General features: G+C 44.6%; 1 protein-coding gene across 2 annotated transcripts in view; it reads right to left on the bottom strand.

The window, feature by feature from the left end:
• LOC112235514 (soluble lamin-associated protein of 75 kDa-like) overlaps window positions 1–13,017 on the bottom strand; it is a 30,133-nt gene that overhangs the window by 4,774 nt on the left and 12,342 nt on the right. For both annotated transcript variants that reach the window (XM_042326605.1, XM_042326604.1), the window contains exons 2-7: window positions 9,490–9,626; window positions 9,306–9,405; window positions 8,962–9,047; window positions 8,050–8,221; window positions 6,275–6,454; window positions 1–60 (exon numbers count right to left, since the gene is read on the bottom strand). The exon at window positions 1–60 is cut by the window's left edge and continues 57 nt beyond it. In XM_042326605.1, coding sequence (XP_042182539.1) covers window positions 1–60; window positions 6,275–6,454; window positions 8,050–8,221; window positions 8,962–9,047; window positions 9,306–9,405; window positions 9,490–9,624 — 733 coding nt within the window. In that variant the 5' untranslated portion in view covers window positions 9,625–9,626. The remainder of the gene's footprint in view (window positions 61–6,274; window positions 6,455–8,049; window positions 8,222–8,961; window positions 9,048–9,305; window positions 9,406–9,489; window positions 9,627–13,017) is intronic.

The following is a 13,017-nucleotide window of genomic DNA, read 5'->3' as shown; positions in this document are numbered from 1 at the left end:
CCTCTACCACCCACAGCAGGTCCTGGTCAGCTGGGTACCGACACAGATACTGGCCACACACTGCAGGTCAGGGAGAGATGGTACACTTTGATTGACCGATTTATTTATTTAGGGGCTGCAAAGTTGTACAGTTATACAGTACAGTAGAGAGGGGCAGAGAGAGAGAGAGAGAGAGAGCAAACTACTACTAACCTTCACACACACACCGAGAGCCTATACAGTTCTTCAATAACTCACAATACCAAAAACTATAAAGAAGGTGTCAATTCGGCTACTCAAAACATCAAGTGCATAGTCCAAAAACCAGCATCAAAAGCACATTTGAGAAAACCAAAAAATTGCAACAGAAACAAAAAACTAAAATGTTTCTGAAATATGGTTTTATAACGAATGTAAAACAATTAGAAAACACCTGAGAAATAATGTGAAACATAAGCAGCAAAACAACCCAGGGCTAAGCTTTGAATATTTACACTGAAACGCAATAAATTGATTTATACGAACAAGACACGATGAAATTGAAAACACAATTGACCAAAATCAGTTCTGGGACGTGTGGAACATTTTAAGCACGACAAAGCCACAATAATTAAACATACAAGATGAAGGAATTTGGAAAAACTTATTTTGATAATCTATACAAAATCATCCCACAAAAAAACAGAACCAATTAGAAATTCAATTTTTTTTTAACATCCTTGAATCAGTCATTAAAAACAACCAAAATCTATTAGATTACCCAATAACCCAACAAGAACTAAATGAAAAGCTCATATCTATAAAATCAAAGAAGGCTTGTGGTCGAGATAACAGCAGAAATAAAATGCTGAAGAACAGCACAACTGAGTTGCAAAATGCTGCGCTTAAACTGTTCAACATATTAACCTGTCTGCTTTCCTGATGTCTGGAACCAGGGGCTCATCTCCCCTATCCACAAAAGTGGAGACAAATCAGACCCCAATAATTACAAGGAAATTTGTGTAAACAGCAACTTGGGAAAGGTTTTCTGTAGCATTTTGAACTCAAGAATTCAAAACTTCCATTAAGAAAAAAAAAAAGTAATAAGTAAAATGTCAAATTGGCTTTCGCCCCAACCACAGCAATACTGACCACATATACACCTTACACTCATTAATAAACACCACAGCAATACTGACCACATATACACCTTACACTCATTAATAAACACCACAGCAATACTGACCACATATACACCTTACACTCATTAATAAACACCACAGCAATACTGACCACATATACACCTTACACTCATTAATAAACACCACAGCAATACTGACCACATATACACCTTACACTCATTAATAAACACCACAGCAATACTGACCACATATACACCTTACACTCATTAATAAACACCACAGCAATACTGACCACATATACACCTTACACTCATTAATAAACACCACAGCAATACTGACCACATATACACACTCTAATAAACACCACACAATACTACACCTTACACTCATTAATAAACACCACAGCAATACTGACCACATATACACCTTACACTCATTAACAAACACCACAGCAATACTGACCACATACACCTTACACTCATTAATAAACACCACAGCAATACTGACCACATATACACCTTACACTCATTAATAAACACCACAGCAATACTGACCACATATACACCTTACACTCATTAATAAACACCACAGCAATACTGACCACATATACACCTTACACTCATTAATAAACACCACAGCAATACTGACCACATATACACCTTACACTCATTAATAAACACCACAGGACTACTGACCACATATACACCTTACACTCATTAATAAACACCACAGCAATACTGACCACATATACACCTTACACTCATTAATAAACACCACAGCAATACTGACCACATATACACCTTACACTCATTAATAAACACCACAGCAATACTGACCACATATACACCTTACACTCATTAATAAACACCACAGCACTACTGACCACATATACACCTTACACTCATTAATAAACACCACAGCAATACTGACCACATATACACCTTACACTCATTAATAAACACCACAGCAATACTGACCACATATACACCTTACACTCATTAATAAACACCACCTCACTACTGACCATATATACACACTCATTAATAAAAACCACCTCACTACTGACCATATATACACACACACACTCATTAATAAACACCACCGCCTTTCCGACACTATCCAAGATGAACTGGCCACTCGGGAACCACCGGACAATCTCGAGTCCCTGATCAAGTTGGCCTCACGCATTGACCAGCGTCTGAGAGAGAGAGAGAACTCAACCGTAGACCTCAAGCCCCTATCAGTCCCAGCTCCGAGTCCCCACCTTTATCCTTGCTGGCTCCACCGGAACCCATGCAGATTGGACGCATCTCCCAGGCTGAGAGAGACCGCCGGATGAGGGAGCGATGCTGTCTATATTGCGGCAAACCGGGCCTTTTCCGTTCCACGTGTCCCGGGCTCCAGGGAAACGCTCTGTCCCGTGCAGACCGGGGGGAACTGTAACGGGAAACATAACCTCCTCCCATCCGTCCAACTCCCGTCTGCTCATTCCAGTCACCCTTTCCTGGGACAACCACAAGCTTCACCTTCAAGCCTTGGTAGACTCTGGAGCCGCAGGTAACTTCATGGATGGTGTCTGGGCGAAGGAGAATGGCGTTCCCTCTGAACCTCTAAGTGACCCTATGAGGGTTACTACATTGGATGGAAGCCCTTTGGGATCTGGACTTGTCACTCATGTCACTACCTCCTTGCGACTTTCAGTTTCCCAACACCAGGAATTGATGAACTTTCATCTGATCTCCTGTTCCGAGTTCCCTCTCGTCCTTGGATACCCCTGGCTTCACAGCCATAACCCTCACATCGACTGGTCTGTGGGCACTATCAAGCAGTGGGGTCCTACGTGCCAAGCTACTTGTATTTTCCCGAGTTCTACTTCTGAGTCTTTAGAATCCATCGACCTGTCCCGAGTTCCCGAGTGTTACCATGACCTCAAACTGGTATTTTGCGAACAGAGGGCCACCATGCTACCACCCCATAGACCTTACGATTGCCCCATCGACCTGTTTCGGGCACTTGCCCCCCCAGGGGTCGGATCTTTTCCCTATCTCCTCCCGAACGAGCTGCTATGGATACCTACATCAAGGAAGCTCTGGAAGCAGGCCTCATGCGTCCATCCACCTCCCGGCGGGAGCAGGGTTTTTCTTTGTGGCCAAAAAGACGGTGGATTACGTCCTTGCATCGACTACCGGGGACTCAATGCCATAACCGTCCGTAACCGTTACCCGCTACCCCTTATGGCCACAGCCTTCGAGCTGCTCCAGGAAGCAGTTGTTTTCACTAAGCTTGACCTGCGGAACGCATACCATCTTGTGCGGATCAGACCTGGTGACGAGTGGAAGACCGCTTTCAACACGCCTACTGGTCACTACGAATACTTGGTGATGCCCTTCGGCCTGACCAACGCCCCAGCTGTGTTCCAAGCGCTCATAAACGATGTGCTTAGGGATATGCTTAACATATGTGTTTGTTTACTTGGATGACATCCTCATCTTTTCGAGCTCCCTTCAAGAACACACAAAGCATGTCAGACAAGTACTCAAACGCCTCCTAGACAGCCATCTTTACGTTAAGCAGGAAAAATGTGAATTCCATTCATCCCGAGTACAATTCCTGGGATTTGTAGTGTAACCCGGTCGAATCCAAATGGACTCCAGGAAGGTAGGGGCGGTAGCGGATTGGCCCACCCCCAAATCCGTTAATTAAGGAGGTTCAGCGTTTCCTGGGCTTCACAAACTTTTACCGCAAGTTCATCAAGAACTTCAGCTTGGTGGCAGCCCCTCTCTCAGCTTTAACCAAGGGTGGCAAAGCAAGGTTTTTGTGAGGAAGAGAAGCTGAGACGGCCTTCCAAGGACTCAAGCAGCGCATCCTCTCTGCTCCCATCCTGATACTACCGACTACGGATGAACCATTTGTGGTGGAGGTAGACGCATCAGAGGTTGGTGTTGGAGCTGTCCTGTCTCAGAGGGGTGAAGACAAGAAGCTCCACCCGTGCGCTTTCTTCTCACACCGGCTTACCCCGGCTGAGAGGAACTAAGAATCTCAAACCGGATGCCCTGTCCAGAGTCTACGCTCCTGCCATTCGAGACGACACGGACATGCCTGTCCTTCCTGCTGCTAAGATCGTGGCCCCGATCTCGTGGCAAGTTGAGGATACCGTGAGACGAGCTCAAGCTATCGAACCGGGCCCGAAAGGAGGTCCTGCCAATCGGTTGTTTGTCCCCAAGGCAGTGAGGACTCAGGTCCTTCTGTGGGGGCAATCCTCTCGTCTCACCTGTCACCCGGGCGTAGGTCGCACCTTGGAGTTCATCCAGCGTAAGTTCTGGTGGCCCACCATAAGAGAAGACGTTGCCACTTTCGTCAAGGCCTGCCCCGTGTGCTGCCAGGGCAAATCTTCTCACCTCCACCCTCAAGGACTCCTTCACCCTTTACCTGTTCCCCACAGACCCTGGTCCCATATCTCGTTGGACTTTATTACTGGCCTTCCTCCGTCCCATGGCAATACTACTATCCTAGTCATCACCGACAGGTTTTCAAAGGCGGCCAGGTTCGTCCCCCTGACTAAGTTACATTCTGCCAAGGAAACGGCTGAGTTGGTAATTAACCATGTGTTCCGAGTCTTCGGCATTCCTCAAGATATGGTTTCCGACAGAGGTCCCCTGTCGCCTCAAGGTTTTGGAAGGCCTTCTGCCAACTCATGGGGGCCTCTGCCAGTCTATGTTCAGGGTACCACCCGGAGTCCAACGGCCAAACAGAGAGGATGAATCAAGAGCTGGAAACCACCCTCCGATGTATGGCTCTTAACAACCCATCCACATGGTCGTCCTTCATTGTTTGGGCCGAATACGCGCACAACACCATGCGCTGCTCCTCCACTGGTATATCCCCGCACGAGTGTCAGTTTGGTTCTGCCCCTCCATTGTTCCCAGACCAGGAGGCAGAAGTCAGAGTGCCTTCAGCCTTGAAGTTCGTCAGACGCTGTCGGCTTATGTGGAGGAAGACCCGTCTTAATCTTCTGCGTTCCTCACAGAGGTACCAACAACAAGCCAACAGACGTCGCCGTCCCGGGCCTACCCTGCGCCCCGGCCAGAGAGTCTGGCTCTCCACAAGAGACTTACCACTACGGGTGGAGTCTCGCAAGCTGTCCCAAAGATACATCGGTCCCTTTAAGGTTGCCAGGAGAGTTAACCCAGTTTCATATCGCCTACACTTACCCAGATCCCTTAAGATTAATCCCACGTTTCACATTTCCTTATTAAAACATGTTGTTTTTTCTCCCCTTGTCCCGGCAGACAGACCTCCCCTCCGCCCCGTGTCATTGGAGGCCAGCCAGCTTATACCGTCCATCGGATACTGGATTCCCGCCGGGTGCAGCGGTCCTGGCAGTATCTGGTGGACTGGGAAGGCTACGGTCCCGAGGAGCGCTCCTGGGTTCCTGCTAAAGACATACTGGACCCTGACCTCATTCGTCAGTTCAGGGCCCTCCACCCCGAGAAAGCTGGTAGGAACGTCAGGATCCGTTCCTAGGGGGGGGGATTCCGTCAGGATTTGGCCAGGGTTGTTCCGGTCTTTGGTCACTAGATGCCCCCATTGTGCTTTTTGACCCTTTTGTTTTCCCTTGTGCCCTGTTATTATTTGCACCTGTGCCTCGTTTCCCCTGATTGTATTTAAACCCTTAGTTTTCCTCAGTTCTTTGCTCTGTGTTTGTATGTTAGCACCCAGCCCTAGTATGCTGTGAACTTTTGTTGCTCCCGTTGGACTCTCTTGTGGAATTCTGTTTTTGTTCTTGTTTATACATTTTTGAGTATCCTTTGAGGTTTTTTCATGCTATACCTACCACCCTGTGGATTTACCTTTTGTCTTGGAGGATTACCTTTGTTCTCGTGGAATTACTTTTGACGTTGTGGAGTTATATGTTTGCCTGAAGGACTTTCCTTTTTTACTTTATTAAATACTCCAATCAAGTACTGCTGTGTCTGCCTTATCTTCTGGGTTCTGCCGACTATTCGTGGTTCAGTTGGTTAAGTGACTGTTTCTCACTCCGGAGACCCGGGTTCATTACCGGGTCCTGACAACTTTTGTATATTATTCTACTTCACTTGCTTTGGCAATGTTAACACATGTTTCCCATGCCAATAAAACCCATTGAATTGAATAGATAGACTACTACCACTAACCTTTATACATGGTTAGAGAGAGAGGGTACTTCAGGCCGAGCTGGTCATCTTTGAAAGAGTCCACAAAATCCTCCAGCATCTGCAGACCATGACTGTTTCCACGATGACACTTCCTGACAAAGATGGAGTCCATAACAGGCAGCTGGTAGCGTTGGGTCACAAAGCCATTACACAAGCTGTCTGGAGAGAGAGGAAGAGATTCTGTTAATTCATGTCTTGAAAGTAGAGGTCGACCGATTAATCGGAATGGCTGATTAATTAGGGCCGATTTCAAGTTTTCATAACAATCGGAAATCGGTATTTTTGGATACAGATTGTGCAGATTTTTCTTTTTACGCCTTTATTTAATCTTTATTTAACAAGGCAAGTCAGTTAAGAACACATTCTTATTTTCAATGACGGCCTAGGAACGGTGGGTTAACTGCCTTGTTCAGGGGCAGAACGACAGATTTTTACCTTGTCAGCTCGGGGGATCCAATCTTTCAACCTTACAGTTAACTAGTCCAACGCAATAACGACCGTTGCTCTCCACAGGGAGACTGACTGCCTGTTACGCGAATGCAGTAAGCCAAGGTGAGTTGCTAGCTCGCATTAAATTTCTTATAAAAAACAATCAATCATAATGACTAGTTAATTATACATGGTTGATGATATTACTAGATATTATCTAGCTTGTCCTGCGTTGCGTATAATCTGACTAGGCATACAAGCATACAAGTATCTAAGTATCTGACTGAGCGGTGGTAGGCAGAAGCAGTCGCGAAACATTCATTCAAACAGCACTTTCGTGCCTTTTGCCAGCAGCTCTTCGTTGTACATCATGCAATGCGCTGTTTATGACTTCAAGCCTATCAACTCCCGAGATGAGGCTGGTGTAACCGAAGTGAAATGGCTGGCTAGTTAGCGCGCGCTAATAGTGTTTCAAACGTCACTCGCTCTGAGCCTTGGGGTGGTTGTTTCCCTTGCTCTGCATGGGTAACGCTGCTTCGAGGGTGGCTGTTGTCGTTGTGTTCCTGGTTCGAGCCCAGGGAGGAGCGAGGAGAGGGACAGAAGCTATACTGTTACACTGGCAATACTAAAGTGCCTATAAGAACATCCAATAGTCAAAAGTTAATGAAATACAAATGGTATAGAGGGAAATAGTCCTATAATTCCTATAATAACTACAACCTAAAACTTCTTACCTGGGAATATTGAAGACTCATGTTAAAAGGAACCACCAGCTTTCATATGTTCTCATGTTCTGAGCAAGGAACTGAAACTTTAGCTTTTTTTACATGGCACATATTGCACTTTTACTTTCTTCTCCAACACTTTGTTTTTACATTATTTAAACCAAATTGAACATGTTTCATTATTTATTTGAGGCTAAATTGATTTTATTGATCTATTATATTAAGTTAAAATAAGTGTTAATTCAGTATTGTTGTAATTGTCATTATTACAAATAAATTAAAAAATTAAAAATCAGCCTATTAATCGGTATCAGCTTTTTTGGTTCTCCAATATCCGGTATTGGTGTTGAAAAATCATAATCGGTCAACCTCTACTTGAAAGTATGCTATAATTGATTGAGACATGATTGACTAATGCTATGTATAAAGTCTGTCATTATAGTAATCATCTTCAGGAGGTTAAGGGTCACAGACAGCCTTGTGTAAGTTAAGGGTACTGTCCAGTGCCAACTCTCCAGCTAACTTCACCTATCAAATAAGACCAGTATGGTTTGAAACCAAAGATGACCGCTACCAGTGACAGTTTGACCAGACAAAAACCTTTGGGTTTGACAGAGTAGAAACCGACAGCATGTCCATCCTTCCAAAGGAGCTTGGCGAAGTGGTTCTGTCCGTGGCACAGGAAGGGCACCTCAGGTTTGTCTATCTCACCCACGCGGTACACAATACGGTTCAGAATGTACAGGACGATCCGCTCACCAAGACTCCTCACCTGGGCCACACACACAGATAAAGACTGTCACTTAATGAAATGTTAAGGTAACACACACACACAACTCTCCTCTGAAGTTTTTACATGAAACACACTTTCCTCTCTGCTCAATTGAAGTGCACTCTAGTAGGACACACGTGAACCAGAAGTACCTTGGCTCAGTACATGGCATAAGTAGTCTTTCACCTCCCACGTAAATGATGGGAGTGACTGTTTTTACAGCTCTGGAGCTCTGCCAAACAGAATAGAACTGATATTTAACTGTGGGTTTGGATCATGACCCTGAACACTGCTCCTAGTTTTATACCACCGTAACACACTTCCCACCAGTATGTATGTGTGTCTGTCTCTACATGTGCACGCTGTGCGTTTCTCTATTGTTCGATGCTAATCAGAACCATTTGTTGGGCAAACTGACAGAAACACACACACGCAACACATGCAGAGGTTGAGAGTCTGTTCAAAACAATGTCATTATGCATTTCATTGGGTTGATAAACATGCCAGGTTAGTTTGTGTCTGTGTGCTCTCAGTCATGTTGTTGTAGGATCCTGTGTGTCCTCCCTCATATCCCGTCAGACTGAGCCTCTCCTCACACCAGATAGACAAACCCAATATCCTACCTCTACAGAGTCGGTTTGTGACACCTTGTGTTTGTGTGTTTCAATGTGCTAGCTTTATGTTTCTCGATGTGTCAACTCAACAATCATCTCGTGTTGTATGTGTTGCAGTTTGTGAACCTTGAGGAGGCCAGTTCTGGAGGGGTCGGAGGTTCTGAGGATGTCCTCGACAGACCACCACTGACCCGCCAGAAACAAAGCTACCGCTGGAGGGAGAGAGAGAGAGAGACAGAGAATTAGAGTTAGATGAGTATGACATCTGGTTAGAATCCAAACGCGTCTCTGTAAAATATAAACCCCCAGACATTATGAAACTTTTCGATCTGATGTGTGTGTAAGCTTGTAGCTTTAAATAAAAGAGCGTACATCCATCTATGTGGTGGAAACGACCAGCTTACACTGTGACTGTATCAACAGACAGACAAGAGGCTAGAGACTCGTTCTGTGCTGAGGGAGGGATGTACCTGTGAGCTGGTCCTCTGGGGCGAACAGGGCCAGAATCTTATGCTTCAGGTCTCCTCCATAGATGGGAACAAAACCAACGTTACACAGACTGATACAGATCTGAGGGAGAGCCAGAGAGACATGGGGTTAGAGTCAATTAAACAAACCATGCATGTAGTACTGTAGGTGTGTTTGTGTGACTACCATTCTGTGGCTGGGCAGGGTAAAGCTCTCGGCCTTGTCGGGGATGATGTATCGTAGCTGGGTCATGTAGCCCTCTGCTGCCTGCTCCTCCTCCTCATGTCTCACTGATCCCAACACGTCCACAGGGAACTCCATCCCTACAGGGCAGGGGTCACATCTCAGTGGTCAGAGTCACTCAACATGCCAAACAAAATACACAAGTCTATCACATGTCTATCACTAACACACAGGGAATGATTCCTTTTGCACAAGCAAAACTTGGTACCTGTATTCTGTTTTCCTCTAGGCCCAATGCCTTGTCCTCATCATACCCAAAATAAACCCAATCAATCCAAATGGAATTACACAATGTCCAATCAGACAAGGACTGCACAATAAAAACCATGCTATTCTGATGTTACTATGAAATCAACACTTCAGTGACACTTCCAATGCTGCCCTCCCTGAGAGAAACAAACTGACTTATAGAACACCTATGGGTGTCTTAAATTCACGGTGTGCCAGAGTGTGTTCAGAGCTTGGTTAGATTGTCCCGTTTGTAATGTCAGAGCAGCTCTTGGAGCTTTGGGTTCATCTGAGCATTTTGACCTCATAATGACAGTCAAGCACCCAAGCTAAGTGGCTAAAAGTTGGCTAGCTTACTAGCATTTCCAGACACAAATGAGAAAACAGCTCATTCTGACCATTTTACTCGCCCTAGCAGAGATAGAAGGGATGTTATGTTATTTAGAGCATTGGTGACCAACTGTGCTGCTGACTGACGATTTGGAAACGTTTACTGCCACCGGTCATATTCAGGGTATTGCACATTTGTAAATGCATCTATTATTCTGAGCTGGCACACTCAGATGAGAGTGCTCTGAAAATCAGAGTAGATCGCCAGAGTGAATTTACAAACACACCCTACATATAAAACCCTCAACATGGACTACAAATAGGACATGCCACTTCCATCCGTGGTCCTCCGTAGCTCAGTCGGTAGAGCACGGCACTTGTGGGTTCGATACCTGGGCCCGCCCATTGTAAAAATGTATGCACGTAAGTAAGTAAGTCACTTTGGATAAAAGCGTCTGCTAAATGGCATATGCAGTGTATTCGGAAACTATTCAGACCATGATTTTATCCACATTTTTCTTCTAAAATGTATTAAAATGGTTTTTCCCCCCCTCAATCTACACACAATACCCCGTAATGACAAAGCAAAAACATGGTTTGTAGACATTTTTGCAAATGTATTAAAAATAACAAACTGAAATATCACATTTTATAAGTATTCAGAACCTTTACTCAGTAATTTGTTGAAGCAACTTTGGCAGTGATTACAGCCGCGAGTCTTCTTGGGTATGAGGCTACAAGCTTGGCAAACCTGTATTTGGGGGGTTTCTCCCATTCTTCTCTGCAAATCCTCTCAAGCTCTGTCAGGGTAGATGGGGAGCATTGCTGCACAGCTATTTTCAGGTCTCTCCAGAGATGTTAGATTGGGTTCAAGTCTGGGCTCTGGCTGGGCCACTCAAGGACATTCAGAAACTTTTCTCGAAGCCACTCCTGCATTGTCTTCGATGTGTGTTTAGGGTCGGTGTCCTGTTGGAAGGTGAACCTTTGCCCCAGTCCAAGGTCCTGAGCTCGCTGGAGCAGGTTTTCAATGTCTCTGTACTTTGCTCTGTTCATCTTTGCCTCAATCCTGACTAGTCTCTGAGTCACTGCTGCTGAAAAGCATCCCCACAGCATGATGATGCCACTACCATGCATCACTGTAGGGATGGTGCCCAGTTTCTTCCAGACCTGACACTTGGCTTTCAGGCCAAAGAGTTCAATCTTGGTTTCATAATACCAGAGAATAATGTTTCTCATTGTCAGAGTCCTTTAGGTGCCTCTTGGCAAACTCCAAGCAGGAGTTGTGCCTTTTAATTATGTTTTTTTAATATATTTTTTAAAAAAGGTACTCCTCCCCACATCTGTGCCTCAAAACAATCCTGTCTCTGAGCTCTACGGACAATTCTTTCGACCTCATGGCTTGGTTTTTGCTCTGACATGCACTATAAACTGTGGGACCTTATATAGACAGGTGTGTGCCTTTCCAAATCATGTCCAATCAATTGAATTTGCCACAGGTGGACTCCAATCAAGTTGTAGAAACATCTCAACGATGATCAAATGGAAAAGACCGGGCTCTGGCTAGGCTACTCAAGGACATTCAGAGACTTGTCCCGAAGCCACTCCTGTGTTGTCCTGGCAGTGTGCTTAGGGTCGTTGTCATGTTGGAAGGTGAACCTTCACCCCAGTCGGAGGTCCTGAGCACTCTGGAGCAGGTTTTCATCAAGGATCTCTCTGTACTTTGCTCAATTGATCTTTCCCTCGATCCTGACTAGTCTATTCCTCCAGGGGGTTAGAGATGGGGCCGGGCAGGTTAGAAAGCAGACTAACTGCTTCTCGCTCTCTGAATCAGTCTCCAAACCGGCAGTTGGGGAGGATTACAATTAGAGAGAAGACTTGACTATCTACTGCCAATGTGCCCTTAAGCAAGTGTTGCTCTGCGGTTCACCCAGTGCTCTATCTGTGTATGTGACAGGAGCTAGAATATGGGACGTTGGTGGTAACCATAGTAATAGATAAATGTTCTCTCGGAAAACAGATCTTTTGGATGTTACTGTGCTTCATGACATTACTGTGTAAACGTTAGTTACTTTGGGTGAGTGTCTTTTTCCCTATAGGCCGACTTGAGGCAGCCTTGAGCCCCCACTACCTTTCTAGGGCCCTAATAAAATCTGTGATGCGGAGAACGTGGACGTAATCATGCAATACAGACATTAAAATGGAATTCAACAATATTCATAATTGCATTGAACTTAGTAGGGAATCAACTAAAAGTATTTAAAATTACATTTTGAATGATTCTGTACACTATACTTTCTTGTTTTGTCACAAACTGAAATTAGACAAATCAGAATTTTAGCAACCAGGAAATGACGGAGCGATATCTGCATAGTGCATCTAACTACAAAAAGTAGCCTATGCTTACCTGGCAGAATGATAGGATTATTTGCATCAGTCCAATGGGTATTTGTTTTGCAAATCCTACCATCACCTGTGCACTACAAAAACACTGCTAAACTACAGCCTTTTGCTGCTGCACACCGGAATTAAAATGGGTACTACACACAGACCTCAAAATTGGTTTCCTGATGTGGTTTAAAGGGATAAGTCTGTATTTTGGGTAATTCTCTACTTACACAGAGTCAGACGGACTCATGGATACCATTTTTATGTCTCATCATGCAGTTTGAAGGAAGTAAAAAAAGGTAGCATATTGTTATCTTAGCTGGAAGTCTGTGGGTATCTACTAGCCAACTCCCCTCAAAAGCAGGGAAAAATACCTAACTACTAAAAAGCTGGGTGGTTAGCACTTGGTACTCTAAGTATATATGAAATTAGAATATTTTGATTATAGTTGTTGGAAAAACATTTATTTTTGGAACTATTTTCTCAGAACTAAGCATTTCATTAATGCAATGTGATAGCTGGCACAAG

The sequence above is a fragment of the Oncorhynchus tshawytscha genome, linkage group LG09, assembly GCF_018296145.1.
Source record: "Oncorhynchus tshawytscha isolate Ot180627B linkage group LG09, Otsh_v2.0, whole genome shotgun sequence".
In the NCBI taxonomy this organism is placed as follows: domain Eukaryota; kingdom Metazoa; phylum Chordata; class Actinopteri; order Salmoniformes; family Salmonidae; genus Oncorhynchus; species Oncorhynchus tshawytscha.
The sequence above is the reverse complement of the archived record's forward strand: the minus strand, read 5'-3'. Positions and strand labels throughout refer to the sequence as shown.